Source organism: Triticum urartu, chromosome 7, assembly GCF_003073215.2.
Source record: "Triticum urartu cultivar G1812 chromosome 7, Tu2.1, whole genome shotgun sequence".
Classification (NCBI taxonomy): domain Eukaryota; kingdom Viridiplantae; phylum Streptophyta; class Magnoliopsida; order Poales; family Poaceae; genus Triticum; species Triticum urartu.
In genome coordinates this window covers 617,063,195-617,079,290 of record NC_053028.1, presented here as the reverse complement: position 1 = coordinate 617,079,290, position 16,096 = coordinate 617,063,195, and the positions used below count along the sequence as shown (strand labels likewise).

Sequence of the window (16,096 nt, the reverse complement as noted above, 5' to 3'; positions counted from 1 at the left end):
CCACAGCCTCCTCCAAATCATTGGTTTGCTCCATCCCTAGTTGTTAAGCCTAAGAGGTAATATCACCAGGAGTCATAGAACTTGCATCACATATTCAGTTTGGTGCTACAAATTTTAAAATACAGTTTTGTAGTCACCTAACTTGACTCAAGCGTGCAAACATGGTCACACTACGCGTATGTGGGCGTATCCATGTGTATGCATCACTTGCAAGTGATGTGTTTTTACACAAAACACCCTCAAAAAAGTCAACCAGAGAGACGCATTTTTGAACAAAACACCCTCATATTCTCCTATTTACAGAAAGCATGACCACAATACTATCCATATGTGCGAAAATTAAACAACAAAAAGTTGTAACAGCCCGAGACCGATTCTTTCCGTAATTATTATTATATGGGTTGCTCGATGTTTTTTTTTGCATTGCATCATTTCATCATGCCACCATGTCAATAATTATTGCAACTCAAATTGCATGGATTTTTTATCCATTTAAATTGAGGGAAATTCACGTGGTGGTTTATCTTTAAAACATATATCCTCCCAATACTTATAGGGAGCTAAAATAATTATTCCATTGATTTGGAATCACCCACACTTGCAATGTAATCCCCATGCCTTTTATACTTCGAGTTTGACCTCCACACCTTGTCAATGATTCTTTCTCCATTCATCGAAGCCCCACCAAATTCCAGCCCAAAACATCGCAGCCACCACCGTCGCCGAGGGAGACTCCGCCTTGATCGAGGACACCCCCACAACGCAAGCAAGGTCCTCGTCGCCGCCGTCGGCTGCAGCGGCTTCGCCCTGCAGCTTCCTCCGGCGGTGGCAGAGAAGAGGGGTGTTTCTTTGGGTGGCAGCGGCGGCGCTAGGTTTCCTTTGGAATGTAATTATAACGCTGAGTAATGTGGGTACTCAAGTTATTCTCCAATTTTTTTGTTGCAGGACGTACAAGTGTTGTTGTCATTGTTTTCTTTCTGAAACAAGTTGGAAAGATAGCGTCACTACAGTAAGTGTACAAATCCCCGCGCTTTTGAGCTATACTCGGATTCAAACCACAGACAGACATACCGCTGATGATTGCCGCCAGTTGCCCCGTCTCCGCGTCCCTTCTTTCTTGCTCTCCCAAATTCCCGATCTATCTCACCTCGCCCTCCACCGCATAGTCTTCCTCCCTCCCGCCGCCGGATCCGTGATCTCGCGATCGTCGTTTGATCGTTGCTCTCGCGACTCCGCGGCCGCAACCATGGCCGACACCACAGTGCTCCCGCCGTCTCTGCTCCCGCGCCGTAGCGCCGCCGCTGGCGACCTCCACTCCTGCTCCTCCCGCGTGCGCGTAAGCCCTGCCTTGATGGCGAATCCCGCCGCTGCCAAGAGGCCGAAGCGGCCCATGTCCGTGTGCGACGGGCAGCCGCCGGCGAAGCGCGTACGCGGTGTCTGCTCGGGGGGCGAGCTCCATGTCGCGGTGGCTGCCAACATCAAGAACAACAAGCTTCCATGTCCCAGCAACGGCAAGGATCCGAAGAATCTCCACTCCTCTGTGATCAAGAACCAGGTCGCCCAATCTCCGGCGAGCTCGACGCAATCGAAGCCGCCGATCAGCATGCGCCAACTGATCGAGAACGCTCGCCTCGCCATGGATTGGGCGCACCCTGCCTCCGAAGAAGAGGCCAGCCGTCGGCGGGACATCGAGCATAGCAGAGCGGAGGCCCGGCAAAAGGTGGAGCAGATGGTGGACACCGTGCAGTTCAACGACCCCTGGATACATCACTCCGACGTGACCAAGTCCCCTGAGGAGCTGCTCCAAGCAAGACAGCAAGCTTGGCGTTATCAAGCTCACCGCATCGAGATGGCTCGTCGACGGGACTTTGCTCAAGAGATGCAAATCCACGGATGTGTGGTCAAGTGATCGAAGCAGAGGAAGAAATCATCAGCAGCGCAGCCTTGTTGGGGGTTGTCTTGCTTAGCTGACCAAAGCAGAGGAAGCAGAGTCGGCAATCTGCAGTGCTAGTGTTGCAAAGCAGAGTCACTAGTGCTAGTTGCAAGTGTGTAGGAGTATTTCACTGGCATGTTTTTCAGTAGTGCGAGTGAATTTGGCCAACAATTAGTGTGCATTATGATCACAATTGATCAATTAATGCAAGGGATTGTTCTATGTAAAAGCATTGGATCAGTCTGTTGTAGTATGTTTTATGTAAAAGCATTGGATGTGATGATCCCACCAAGAAGATCACTTCTGTGCTTGAACTACTATTCCAGATAACTTCTATTTTCCTGGAGAAGAACATATATGTCTGCTTGCTGAACTTCTGAGTCCTGATGCAGAATTTACTTGTCGCATCAGGAAGGCGCCGAAAAGCCTGTTTCATTCAGACAATTGGTGTATATGCTATTTTCCTGGAGAAGAACAGATATGTTGTCTGAATTTCATATTCATTGGCATGGATCCACTGAGGTGAGGGAATTACATCATCTGAATTTAGCTTCATTCAAAATCAAGTCAATTACAGTGAGAAACGTTGGCGACATCTACAGGTACCTTCAGCGTCATCCGCAGCTTCTCGGCTTCCTCCTGAAGAGAAATTAGGAGTTGCACATTTTGACACGCTGGGAAATGGAAAGATTAGCTCTGCACTGTACATGCTTGTAGATCCTCTGGGGTGACCGATTCTTTTTCCTCTGTAAAAGCCATTGGTTTGTATGCATCTTGTGTGCTAATAAAGGTTCCCAGCCAGTTCTTTTATTTGGGAACCTTCTATGAGGTTCCTGAACCATTTTTTTTCCTTTTTTCATTTCTTGTTCTTGTTTCTGTTTCTTTATTTTTGCTTTTCTTATGTTTCCTTTTTACTGTTTTTTTTTTCAAATTTACTTTTCTTTATGCCAAAAAATGTTTATGTTTTTCAGAAATTGTTCAAAACATCACATTTTCAAATTTTGTTCACAAATTCAAAAAAATGTTTTTTCAAAAATATTTTTCAATTTTTGTTCACAAATTCAAAAAATGTTTATGTTTTTCAGAAATTGTTCAAAACATCAAAAATGTTTTCATTTTCAAATTTTGTTCACAAATTCAAAAAAAATGTTTTTTCAAAAATATTTGGGACTTCAAAAAATGTTCATGCCTTTCAAAAATTGTTATTGTTTTCAATTTTTGTTCACAAATTCAAAAAATGATAATGATTTTTTAGAAATGTTCGCCTTTGTCAAATTTTGTTTTGGTTCAAAATTTTATTCACAGGCCCCATAAACCTGGGCCGCCGCCTAGAAATGTGCTCATTGACGACCATAGTAGCAACCACTAAATCCTCACACCTTGTTTAATTCCTAATAAATATGTGCACGAATTCAAAACATCTACAGTTAAATGGAAGACTACAACAGATCTAGTTTTCACCTGACCTGATTCTTTATTGCTCGAATCATAAAAACTATTCTAGTTTAGTTTAGAGCAATACGTCAACAGTTGATAGGAACTGCAATTGCATTATCTTTTCCAGACAGAACAAAAGGACGATTGCTAGACTGGGCTAAGCGATTCAAGATAATTATAGGGTTAACAGAGGGCCTTGTTTACCTGCATAAAGGCTCCATTTTCTGGCTTGTCCACAGAGACTTGAAACCGCATAATATCCTCTTGGATTATAACATGAACCTGAAGCTTACTGAATTTGGATCAGCTAGAACACTGAGTTCAGATGTACTCCCTCTATATGAAATCTTTCTTTACGGAGGAACTAGCAGAAGAGCGCACGAGTAGGGTCGCGGGAACCAGGTATCATCTGCCTGCTATATCAATAATCACAAATTCCCATCATTTGTGTTCAAATGTTCTAACCTTACAGTTTTGACATCTTTTGTTTCACTTTTTCAGTGGTTACGAAGCTCCAGAGTATGCATCTCGAGGAGTTTACTCGATGAAGACAGATGTGTTCAGCTTTGGCGTTTTGGTTCTGGTGATTATTAGTGGCCGAAAGAATACCATACTCGACAAGCGAGGGGATACTGTTGGTGATCTTGTACGAGATGTGAATGAACTGAACATCTATTTGAAGCATGATTTCATATAGTTCGCATTCACGAGATGTTTACTATTGTTGCCAGATTATTTTCCTTCTTTTGCGCTACAGTTATCTCATGTCAAGTGTTGAAAAACTATTTCAGGCCTGGCGTATGTGGAAGAACTTGTGGGTCCGTTGTTAGGGGACGGATATGAAGTCGCTGAGATAACGAAATGCACTCAGGTGGCACTGCTTTGTGCTCAGGAAGATCCAGCAGACCGGCCTACCATGACAGATGTTGCTGCAATGCTGAACTCTGAATGCATAAGCTTACCAATGGAGCCTAAGCAACCCACCGCGCTGATCCATGGGTGTGCCGACAGAGGCACGTCATCGACATATATGGGCCAATCAAGCAGGACAATAGACATAACAATAACGAGTTCAGCTCCAATGTCGACTAGAGTTCGAATCATTCTTGACCCCGAGGTTTGATATGATGGCAAACATTCAGTAGCATATATAATTAAAAAAAATGTGAGGTGAGGATTATGGGCTTTTTACGGCTCAGGTAGCGTACATATTCGAGATATCAAAGATCAGTTTTGTGGAGTGAAAATAAACATGTGTGTGTGTGGTTGGTACCAACTACTAGACTGATTTTCCATCAGCTACATTGTAATCCAAACGTATAATGTTTCATGTTTTTCTGCTACTACTCTAGCCACTTCTTAGTGAAGTTTAGCCAGGTTTGCTCATGTTCAGTTATTCGCATGTTCTTTTATAGGGACATAGGCACATTCAGAATGAGGAATCATCAAACTTCAGCTTGACAAGCAGCAACCACAGAGCTCGGAGTTCAGATCTGTAGCTGCACACACTACGAACACATCAGGATATCAAGATAAAAAGAAATGTTCTGAATGCACAATGGTAGTTAAGATGTTAACTCTGAAAGTTAACAAGCATGCCAAAATGCATTCTTCTGATTTTGGCCCACTCTGATTCAGACATTCGTGCCAAAATTGATTCAGACATTCATGCCATCATGTTTAATCTTGCTCTTCTGGGCTTTATGCAAGCAATTTGAATCCGAGTCTCCTGCCGCCAGTTTTAGCTATGCATGCCTGAGCCGACTCGGATTCAAAAACCAAAGTGCGCGTTTGCCTGCCTGGGCCGACTTCGACTCGGATTCAAATTGCTTGCCGCCACTTCTCCCGCCGCGTCCCTGTTTTCTTGGTCGCCCTGTTTCCCAAATTCCCGATCCATCTGATCTTGCCCCCCGATCAGCCTCCCTCGATCCATCTTCCTCTCCCTCCCAACGCCGGATCGTCGCTCCTCGATCAACTCCGCTGCCGCGACCATGGCCGGCACCACGGTGCTACCGCCGTCTCTGCTCCCGCGTCGTAGCGCCGCCGCCTCCGCCGACCTGCACTCCTGCTCCTCCCGCGTGCGCGTGAACCCCGCCTTGATGGCGAACCCCGCGGCTGCCAAGAAGCCAAAGCGCCCCGGATCCGTGCGCGGCGAGCAACCGCCGCCGGCGAAGCGCGTACGCAGTGCCTGCTCCGGGGGCGAGCTCCATGTCGCCGTCCCCGCCAACATCAAGAACGGCAGCAAGCTTCCGTCTCCCAGCAGCGGCAAGGATCCGCTCCACTCCTCCGCAATCAAGAACCAGGTCGCCGAATCTCCGGAGAGCTCGACGCAATCGAAGCCGCCGATCAGCATGCGCCAACTGATCGAGAACGCTCGCCTCGCCATGGATTGGGCGCACCCTGCAGCCAAAGAAGAGGCCAGCCGTCGGCAGGACATCGAGCGCAGCAGAGCAGAGGCCCGGCGAAAGATGGAGCAGATGGCGGACACGGTGCAGTTCAACGACCCCTGGATCCATTACTCCGACGTGACCAAGTCCCCTGAGGAGCTGCTCCAAGCAAGACAGCACGCATGGCGTTATCAAGCTCGCCTCCTCGAGATGGCTCGTCGACGGGACTTTGCTCAAGCGATGCAAATCCACGGATGACTGCAATCCACGGGTGATGGAAGCAGAGGAAGAAATCATCAGCAGTGCAGGCTTGCTGGTGGTAGTCTTGCATCAGAGGAAGCAAAGCAGAGGAAGCAGAGGAAGCAATTCCTTTCTTGAGTCCGTGTGGGTGAGCCTTCGAGTTAAGCTAGTCCTTCCTAAACCATTCACACATGAGTTTCATTTAATCTTTGCATCTCTAGGTTCTGCACTTAATCACCAAGATTTCTAGTGTTCTTTCAATCCCTTTCAGCCATTAGTAATTTTACAAGAGTGTCAGCAGAGTCTCCATCTAGCTAGGCAGCAAAAACCTTGTTAAGATGTGTACGGCATAGTTACACTACATCCACACCTGGTCCTAAGTAAGGGTTTAAGTAAATAAAGGGCATTTTCAATAAATCAAAGTAAAGCAGATGAGCCTAAAAAGGAAGCTCATGTACTGCAATTCCGGCACGAGACAGAGCGTAAAACGCACTCGCCGCAAAATCCAAAACGCCCGTTTGCTACCCGGCTTGTAGCAGGAAAAAAGGAGTAGAATTGAACTTGTCGATACACACAGTAATCATGTGAGCTGCCTAGCGTCTGGAGACTATGCTGACCCTCCTGTAAAATTAATCTTGGCTGACTTGGATTCTTAGGCATTGGCGTCGTGGTGAGTTAAAGTTGCAGTTTCTGACGAGTAGCATTGGTTGGTGAACTCTTGTGTGTATGTGTGAGTGAAGCTTTGAGCTAAGCAAGTCCTTGATGTACCGACTATCAAGTCATACTGTAATCAATTTTGGATATGAACGAGAAAATTGTTGGTCTGAATTTTGCAGAGCATTTGAGTAATCCTTTCGTATCTATTTATTCTTGTATGCTTCTGTGGCTTCTTAAAGCATTCTGCTGCTCTAGTCGGAAAAGTGTGTACTGAGGCACAGATCCAATGGATTCATCTTTCATTTCACAATACTTTGTTTGAGTGGTGATGCACATAACCATGTTCGGAAAAGAGTAACTAGTCAAGAATGTGAAAAAGGTGGCATCATATTGCAGCCATCTGTCAAACTCTACACCATCCTTGAAGAAGGTCTCTTGTTCAGTCGCTTGGTGTTCCTTTGGCTCTACAACATTGCCTGCCACTGCTGCTTCACCTAGCATGAAGAAGGTGACTCCAGTTTCAACTCTGCGTGCTCGAAGGGGAATGCGGGATCTCAGCTGCAAAATCCCGAAGCAAAACCGTATTGTTGCTGCTTCACCAAACAAGCAACCAATTCCTTTCTTGAGTCCGTGTGGGTGAACCTTCGAGTCAGCAGTTTTTCAGTAGCTGAGAAAATCAGAGGAGGCAAAGGATAAGATACAAGTTGCAAATGCGTAGGAGAATTTCACTGGCATGTTTTCCAGTAATGCGAGTGAGATTCTTAATTTGACCGTGAATCAGTTTGAATTACGATCACAAATGATGATTTATGCAAGGGATTCGGTTTATGTAAAACCATTGGATTGGATCACAATTATGATCAGTCTGATGTATGCAAGCATCTGCCACTAGATCTCTTTCCATGTTTTCATCTGATGTGTGCATCTGATGTATGTACAGCTCGTGTGCTTCCTCTCTGAATTTTGCAACTGCTGCAATTTTCGTTCAGTACAGTTGCTGTATATGCCAGACCAGTTTCATGTGCACACTGCAGAGAAAATCAATACTTGACGACGGCAATGGTGTTTACTTCATTGATTATCATATTCATTTACATTGACCCACTGAGTTAAGGGAATTACAATGCATCATCTGAATTCAAAATCAACTCAACTACAATGAGAAACATTGGCAACATCCAGAGGTATTGCAATTCTTCCTCCTCTGTAAAGGCCAGTAGTTTGTTTGTATCTTGTGTGCTAATTAAGGGGCTTGTGTGTAAGAGCTGGACCTCCTTTTAGCATAAGCTTGCAAGTTTGCAGCGTCAAGATGATGCAGACACAAGACAGTCCTGTTCCTGGTTGTCTGACTTGCAGCAGCTCTGAACTTCTGGGTTAATATGGATGTTTCCTTCCCTAAACAGCACTTGTCATCATCAGGGAAACGAACCACCAGTTAAAAAGATACTGTAGTAAGTGTTAAAGTATATGTGGATTGCACTAGCCCTTTCCATCAGTTCGGACTTTTGGTTGCGTTGGCTAGTGCATGAAGCTTAACATGGTATCAGAGCTAAGGTCTTGAGTTCAAGTCCTGGTTTGTGCAATTTATCTAAAAATTGCCGATGCCCCCCTTTGTGTCCACGTATAGGCCTCTTGAGTCATACGTGAGTTTCGCGCGCCGTCGCTCTCTTCCGGTTGCACGTGTTGACTTGTCTTCCCCGTCACACGTGAGAGGGGTGTTACAGTATATGTGGATTGCACTAGCCCTTTCCATCAGTTCGGACTTTTGGTTGCGTTGGCTAGTGCATGAAGCTTAACAGTAAGTAGTATGGTCATCTTGAATGGTCAAAACTTAGGCAGCGACACCATCCCATCCATCTTTGACTGGCCATGCCCAGTCATTTGTCTCCAATTCTCAAGGCAAAACTTCCAGCAAGACATTCAGGAACACTAGCCATCGGTGTAAGTGACAATAGTTCATACCCTTCAACGGCCTGTACGCTGCAGGTCAAACCGGGGGCACCTTCTTTAGCGGCTACGGAGTATCTTCCATGTACAAGCGCGATCCTGTTCCAGGGAGCACACCACAGGTTCAGAGCCCAGTTCCAGACAGTCAGTGCCGTTGGAAATGATGCCATGAGAACCGGTGGTGGCTTGCGCGTGCTGCCTGCCTCACCATGGAAAGCCGGCAGTCAGGTAACATGATGTTGCCATCCTCTCTTTCCAACTAGCAGCAGTAAAACTTGTAAAACAACATCAACAACACTCGTAAAAGTTTATCCTTCCATGTTTTGTTATACAAGCTATTATATTCTACCACTACATGCTAAAGGGAGCTCAAGCAAAATTACACGCAGCTCCCTTTATTACTACACACATACACAGGACGCAAGCAAACCAACCAATCAATGGCCTTTACAGAGCAACCAAAAGAATCGGCCTCCCCCGGAGCTTACACAACATGTACAGAGCTAATCTTTCTGTCAAAATGCCCACCCTTGGTCTCTCTTCGGTGCCGACCTGCGTCTGCCTAGTGGTGGTCGTCGGGCAGGAAGAGGTACCGGAATGTCGAGTCGAACGGGACGACGGTGAAGCTGCGGAAGCCGAGGAGCCGCTGCTTGCGCGACGACGTGGTGTCCTGCACCGCCGCGACCTGGGCCGGCGTCAGCTGCCGGCAGATCCAGTCGGCCAGCAGCGAGTCCTCCACCGCGCCCTTGCCGTAGCTCTGCAGCAGCGCCGGGACAGTGAGCTTCCCCTTGTCGTTGATCCCGACCGACGCCCGGATGTAGTCCCTCATCGACTCCTGCAGCTGCTGCCGAACGTTCTCGGCCGAGAAAATCCTCACCTGTTACGTACGTAGCAAGTTGTTTCATCAGGTTAAAAAATGCTTTGCAGCAACGGTCGGTTGTGCTTGTAGCTCTGGTTTATTTAACTAACACATTGCCGGTGTATACTTGTTGTTGACAAGATGAGCTCATCCACTTACAGCAGGTGAGGAGAACATCCCGCTGCTCAGTGCAAACAACGCCAGGGGCTCCACGTCGTCGACCGAATACCTCTTGTGCTCCTCGGTGACTCTGAACTTGTGAAGGGCTAACATCAAAGACTGCAAAGGGAGGGAAAACGGTAAGATGAATGAATGTTGACTTGCATGACAAAGAAATGAGATCGACAAATGAGGAATGGATAGTACGATCTGTGGCCGGTGTGCTGGGTTCTTCATCTTTAGGATTATAAACTCTATTTCAGCTGCACTGAAGGACTGCCCACCAACCTTGTAACAGGCCTGCAACATTAGCTTAAGTTTGTTATTGATACGTAATGAAATAAACCTGGCTATAACCAAATAAGTGCTCCATTAGACAAACCTTCTGCATTAGCGAGAAAAGCTTAATGTCGTTCCCGGGGACTCCATAAGCTAAATATGCCTGCAAGAAAATATGCACATAATTTGGCATGTGAGCAGCCAAGAATATATAACAGCAACACATGGCCCGTGAATAATTGAAAGTGGGGCATAAAGCAGCAACTTGTTTTTTAACACATAATTCAGTGGAACTGCTGAGTATTTAAAATCACCACAACAACTATTGTGACATAACACTAACTATTGCCTTCAAAACTCCTACTGACAAAAAAAATGAACACGATTTGCGAACAAAGAAGAAATACTTTTCATCTTTCCATGTATGCTAAGCAATGGATGGTACTTACATGCATTATTAGGGCATTGTAAAGGTTGATCCAAAACGCTAACCGCTCGTCACAGTTCATACGGGTAGGATCAACCTTTGATAGTTGCTCCACAAGGGACCTGCAGATAAAGAATAGTTAAACAGTTAGATCATGCCATGGCATGAAGAACATCCTTTGTTCAGATAACCAACACCATAGTGCTCTATTGGACTTATAAGGTAAAAACAAGCACTTTTGAGACCTTCATTTACAAAATGTAGCTTTTGTGGTCACATTTTTTCAGTAAATGATACTACATCATGTCATGTGCTCTATTGTTACTCCAGGCTGTCTCAAATAATTTTCCCTCCAGTTCATCTAAATTCTGTTTGACTATTTATGTAAGCATGCAATTAGTTCATTAGTATTAATTTCTTTAGGCAAGGGTTCAACAAGAAACCTGAATTTTTGGAGAGCATCAGATGCATATTCAAGCTGTTCCTTGCATACATTCATCCAAGATACTTCGGCTACTGAACAGTACTTCCCAATGTCTCTTCGAGCTTCCTTCCCATTAACACTGTATGGATCAAAGTTCCCCACTTCATCTATAATATCTTCATCGTGATCTGAATCAACTGAAGGGCTTCGCAGCACTGAGGCCATTAAAGATGAATCTGACACAGACGTAAATGTAGAGCCAGATAAACATCCCGCTGATGAAGACGAATTATCAGAAGACAACTTTGGTGATATCTTCGACGATCGAGATAAATGTAGGAAGATATCTCTCATGCAGCGCACCATCTCTCCAGAGAGCTGATTTGGATTGTTGCACATGTTTCCATTCATGCTGTGTTTCTTCGGATCAGGTTCCCTAAATGACAATGCATCTATTCCAAGATACTCTTTGCCATCCTTCTCTGTAGAGCTTGGCTCTTGCATCTGCAGGAACAAGAAGATTTTACTTCACTGACAACTTTAAATATTTTGCATAGAACATAAACTACTGGTAAATAGGCATGAAGTAGGACCTCTTCATCTTGGTGTTTTTCTAGAAATATATTTAAACTGACGTCTTGGTGCTCTTCTAGCTGCCCACTTGTAGACATCTTCTCCCTATTTTCACTCTCTTTTTCAACATCGTGCCGTTCTTCAAGTTCAGGGTATAGATATTCTTCCATTGACTGAACTGACTCATATTCCTCCAACTTAAAATCTCTTAACGCCGATGTGTGCTTTGAAAGTAAAACAAACAAACCGTCAGCAATTCCGGACAGAAATAAGAACCTCCCAATGAGATTATTGCTACAAAGAGAACTTACTTCATCCCCTGTGCATTTACTAGTTGATGGTGTCGATAGTAAGCATTCTGGATTACTTTCTACTAGTAACCTTTCAGTCCTTACATGACACAGCTGGTAGCGTAAATCGCTTAGATCCGTCTCGAGCTTTGAGATAGTGATTTCTAAAGAGGATATGCTATCTACGAGCTCCTGCGCCTGGAAATAAGATGTTAAAAAATAATATTCAATGGTAGCCATCTACAATCACAAGTAAATTACAAACATATGTACCATGTATTTGTGGCAAAAAAAAAAGAATACACTGATGTGTGCAGACCTTGTTTGGTAGCTTTGTGGAAGATTTAAGTATCAGCTCGGCATCGTGTGTGATGGCATCTGTCAACGCCAGATGCATGTCGATCTCTTCCTGGAGCTGCCTCTGCAAATTCCTGACCTGTGGCATGTAATCACATCTGAGAATACTGGATCTCATTCCTTTGAAGTTGCACAATATATGTCCCAAAACCAAAGTTACGTGTAATATATGTATAAATTCAGCAAATTAGCTCCAGTAAATGTCAAGCATAACCAGTTCATTTTGAGGATCATTCCCATTCCCATTTCCCAGAAGGAATTTTCAGCCAAACAAAGGAGCACAACATGCTGTCACAACTCACAACACAAATGAAAGCATGATCCTTTCAGCTGTAAACAGCATCACAGTAGCACAGACATCGAAATTGTAGAGAAGATGAAGCAATTATGGAAGGCAACTCACTTCCTGCTCGAGCTGCGATCTGTACCGCCGCATGCCGCCCCTCCAGGCCCCTTCCCTCTTGCCGCCACCATTGCTGCTATCATCCTGCAATGGGAACACCACACCAGTTAATCAGGTTCATGGATCACCTGAAACATTCCAGTGAACAGGATTGCCGCCGGGTGAAACCAATCGGCCGGGGAGGAGAATGCAGACAGTTGGCACGGCGAACAGAGTGGAAACTCACAAATTTCCTAGCGAGAGCAGGTGAAAAACTACTGGAGTACTAGTAGCAAGCAAAGGGGAAAGTGGCATCTCGTCTTGGGGGCCCTCGAATTCAGCACGCGGGCAGACAGCTTGTCTGAAGCTGATGATTCGCGCTGCTGCTGCCAATGGCGGGGAATGCACAAAAACAACACCTTGTTTGCAGAATTCCCGGAGCGGAAATTCTAATTCTCGGTGCGGGGAAGCAAGAAATCGGACGTTGACTGTACGGGCGCGACGCATTCATTCACCAGAGAAGAAAGGAGTTGGGGTAGAAGAGGAGAGACCAACCGCGGAGCAGCTCGCCGACACCGACGCCTCGCCGCTCCCCGCCGCGAGACGCGCCGGGCGCTCCTGCTCCTGCTCCGGCGGCGGCGGCGGCGTGGGGCACGCGTCGCCGCCCGACCTCCGGCCGCCGCGGCCCATCCGCTGCATCGCCCTCTGGATCGAGCCGCCCCTGCGCGCGCGGGCCAAGAAAAGCAGCAGCAGCTTTGGTGAGCGAGCAGGAAAACACCCAAATCAAGAGCGCGGAAGCATACGAACGGGGGAGGGGCAGGGGCTGACAGGGTCACGGAGGCGCGCATCTTGTCGGATGCCGCGGCCACGGCCGCCGCTGCCGCCAGCGCGTCCTCCGCGCGGACGCACAGCATCCACCACCGCCCTCCTCCCGGCTCCAGACACAGACAGCGAGAGAGCCCTCCCACCGCGGCTCAGCGACGCGCGGTACGTACTGGCCGCGGCACTAAACTAAGCGCCTCCGGAGAGCCGGACACCGGCAAGGGAACGGGGCAAACGACAAGGGTGGCTGGCAGCAAAGCCTATCTACCCGTCGCTCGCTAATGACCGTGGCGGCGATGCGCTTTGTGCTGGCGATCATGGCGCCGTGACGACCGGCTTAGCTCACACACGCTATCACACTGGTGAGCTCGTAGCGAGTGAGCCCACGACGCCGCGCTGCAAATAATGGTCTCGGGGACGAGGCACGGCGCCGCAGGCCAGGGGCGTCTCGTCGATCGGTCGGTCGGTCGACGAGGTTCCCAGATTTGATTTTGGCCGCGGACCGGCGGGCGGGCCCCGCGGCGCAGCGAAGGAGAGGGACGGTTTGTTGGTGGAGTTGGTGAGGGGGACGGCGTGGCGTGGTGGGATGGATCGGGTCTTTGGCTTGGCCGGCTGCGCTACGGCCGGTCTGGGAAAGGAGACGCGGCTCGTGCCGTGTCGCGTTGCGTGCTGTGCTGATTGATTGTGTTGGACTGTTGGTGGTACTGTACGTACTCCTAGGAGGAGGAGTAGAGTAGGTGTGCGGTTTATGTTTGTGTCCATGGATGAAAAATGGTGGCCAGGCCAGGTGGTCACGCTCTCTTCTGATCTGGACTCAACTCGTGAGAATTGCGCCTTTGCCAGGTGGTGGGGCTCCTTCTCCTCTGCTGCTGCTGCTGCTGCGTAACTTCGTTCCGGGCCAGTGAAGTGGCAAATTTGACTATTTTGACATGTGGACGAAATCAATTCACAAAATGAACTGCCCGTGAACTATTTCACAGCACTGACCCTTTTGTGTAGCGCCCGCCAAGCAGGCGCCACACCCTACGGTGCAGCGCCCAGCTCGGGGGCGTTGCACGCCAGTCCACCATGGCAGTCCTTGGGCCCGCACCCAGCAGTGCAGCGCCTCCTAGCTAGGCGCCACACATGTAATGTGCAGCGCCTAGCGTTCGGGCGCTGCACTGTGACTTATCCAGCGGCTGGGCCCCCCTCCCCCACTCCCCCCACCCCACACACCTCAACCCGAGCTTTGCCCCCTCTCCCACTCTCTCCCCCTCTCAAATCCTCTCCCAAAACTTGCAAATTTGAAGAATTTGTCCGTGGATTTCGAAGTCATACCCTCCCTCAAGGTAATCTTCTCTGATCCCTTGTTTTGATCCAAGTAATGCTAGTTTGGGAAACCCTAGTTTTGTTTGGATCTAGAGATTTGCATGGAGATGTGAGATCTTTGTTTGCCAATTTCCTATGATTAGGCTTTGTTAGTATGTTAGGGTTATTCTTATGGGTGTTCTTATGTTGGTGCTAGGGTTATGGTTAGGGTTATTGTTAGGGTTATGGTTAGGGTTAGGGTTAGGGTTATGGTTAGGGTTAGGGTTAGGGTTGTTGTTTGATATATATATATTAGGGTTTGTATTCCGTGTTAATCCTTAAATTAGTACTCATGGAAGCAATGTTACGATGTGTTGTTTGAATGCTTATAGGGATGGGAAGAACATGTGTGTTTGTTCATCATGGGGACAAAGACGCCTTCTTGAAAGGCAAGATTGAACCGGATCCGGATGAGCTAGATATGTTGTTTGATAGTAGTCCTAGCTATGCGGAGCTCTTGCAACAAGTGAGGAAAGATTTGAATTGGATGGACCCTAGTGATATCGTTGAGTTGGAGGGAAGGCATAATGTAGGTTTTGGAATGCACATCCGTTGGAAGACAATGCGTATCAACTCGGAGCAACGTTGGGTTGCATACAAGGAAACGGTGGCCGATTCACTTGACAAGGCTCTTGAGTTATTTGCAACGAAGAAGGTTGATTCAAATTTGCATTTGGACTTGAACCGGAAACCCTCCCCTTTGGTTGCTAGTAGCCCCCCACCCTTGAAGCGAGATGAAATTGTTGAACCTCTTTTGACCCAAGAAGTGAGGCCAACATTGAGCCCGTTTACAAACAACCAAGATGAAGCTTTGCAAGAGGACAATGATGAGTATGCAGACGATGACAATGAAGTTGATCTCCATGACAACAATGTGGGTGATCTTGACAAATATCATTTGCAAGAGACAATGGACCATTCCATCCCTTTTTCCCGTGCATATGCATCGGATTCGGATGACGAAGGTCCCGATGAACAAGTTGATGAGGAGGGGTTCACGGTGAAGGAGGCCGAAGCTTTCGAGAAGGTATTCGGTCGGGATCACAAGACACCATTGTTCAAGGATGTTAGTCTCGCGGATGAAGCCGTTGTGGATGGTGGCAAATCTATATCTCTTGGGGTTAGGCCAAGCTCTCACCGTGATTTGGGAGACGACAAGAACCGGATTGGTAAAGGGTGTAAGTTCGAAACCTTCTTGGAATTGAAGATGTGGCTCGACAACTACTCGGTTACGCATTATCGTCCACACAAGGTGGTGCATTCGGACGTCAATGTGCGCTACACGGTTGCATGTGCATGTGAAGATGAAATATGTCCGTGGATTGTGCGTGCAAGACCATGGAAAGGAGGTCCCGCTTGGCACGTAGTGAGTTGTGTGCCAACTCACATGTGCCGAGGCAAAAGGGTGGATGGCAAGATTGTGTCCCAAGACCACAGACAACTCACGTCTGAGTTCATCGCTTACAGGCTCTCCAACTCAATATCCACACTTCCAACAATGAGCGTCCAACATGTCATTGACCTTGTGAAAGCCATCTTTCATTACAAGGTGAAGTACGGCAAGGCATGGAAGGCG

The 16,096-nt window shown here is 47.2% G+C and overlaps 1 protein-coding gene and 1 pseudogene across 1 annotated transcript; one reads left to right on the top strand and one right to left on the bottom strand.

Annotated features, from left to right (window-relative positions):
- The first annotated feature begins 1,246 nt into the window (after nt 1-1,246).
- Nucleotides 1,247-4,493, top strand: LOC125519187 (annotated as a pseudogene).
- A 4,391-nt stretch (nt 4,494-8,884) lies between these two features.
- Nucleotides 8,885-13,692, bottom strand: LOC125521869. Its single transcript, XM_048686933.1, has 12 exons — nt 13,180-13,692; nt 12,907-13,072; nt 12,373-12,456; nt 11,932-12,048; nt 11,634-11,810; nt 11,343-11,546; nt 10,769-11,253; nt 10,348-10,447; nt 10,002-10,061; nt 9,827-9,919; nt 9,620-9,739; nt 8,885-9,478 (listed from the first exon to the last, which is right to left on the bottom strand). The coding sequence occupies exons 1-12, from the start codon at nt 13,263-13,265 to the stop codon at nt 9,164-9,166; spliced, it is 2,007 nt and encodes a 668-aa protein (XP_048542890.1). The 5' UTR covers nt 13,266-13,692; the 3' UTR covers nt 8,885-9,163.
- Between the last annotated feature and the right edge of the window lie 2,404 nt (nt 13,693-16,096).

Coding starts and splice junctions, on each gene's coding strand:
- LOC125521869 (XM_048686933.1), bottom strand. CDS start 13,265: ATGCTGTGCGTCCGCGCGGAGGACGCGCTGGCGGCAGCGGCGGCCGTG. Junction 10,062..10,347: donor ACAATGCCCTAATAATGCAT/GTAAGTACCATC, acceptor ATTTTCTTGCAG/GCATATTTAGCTTATGGAGT. Junction 9,740..9,826: donor CAGCACACCGGCCACAGATC/GTACTATCCATT, acceptor CTCCCTTTGCAG/TCTTTGATGTTAGCCCTTCA.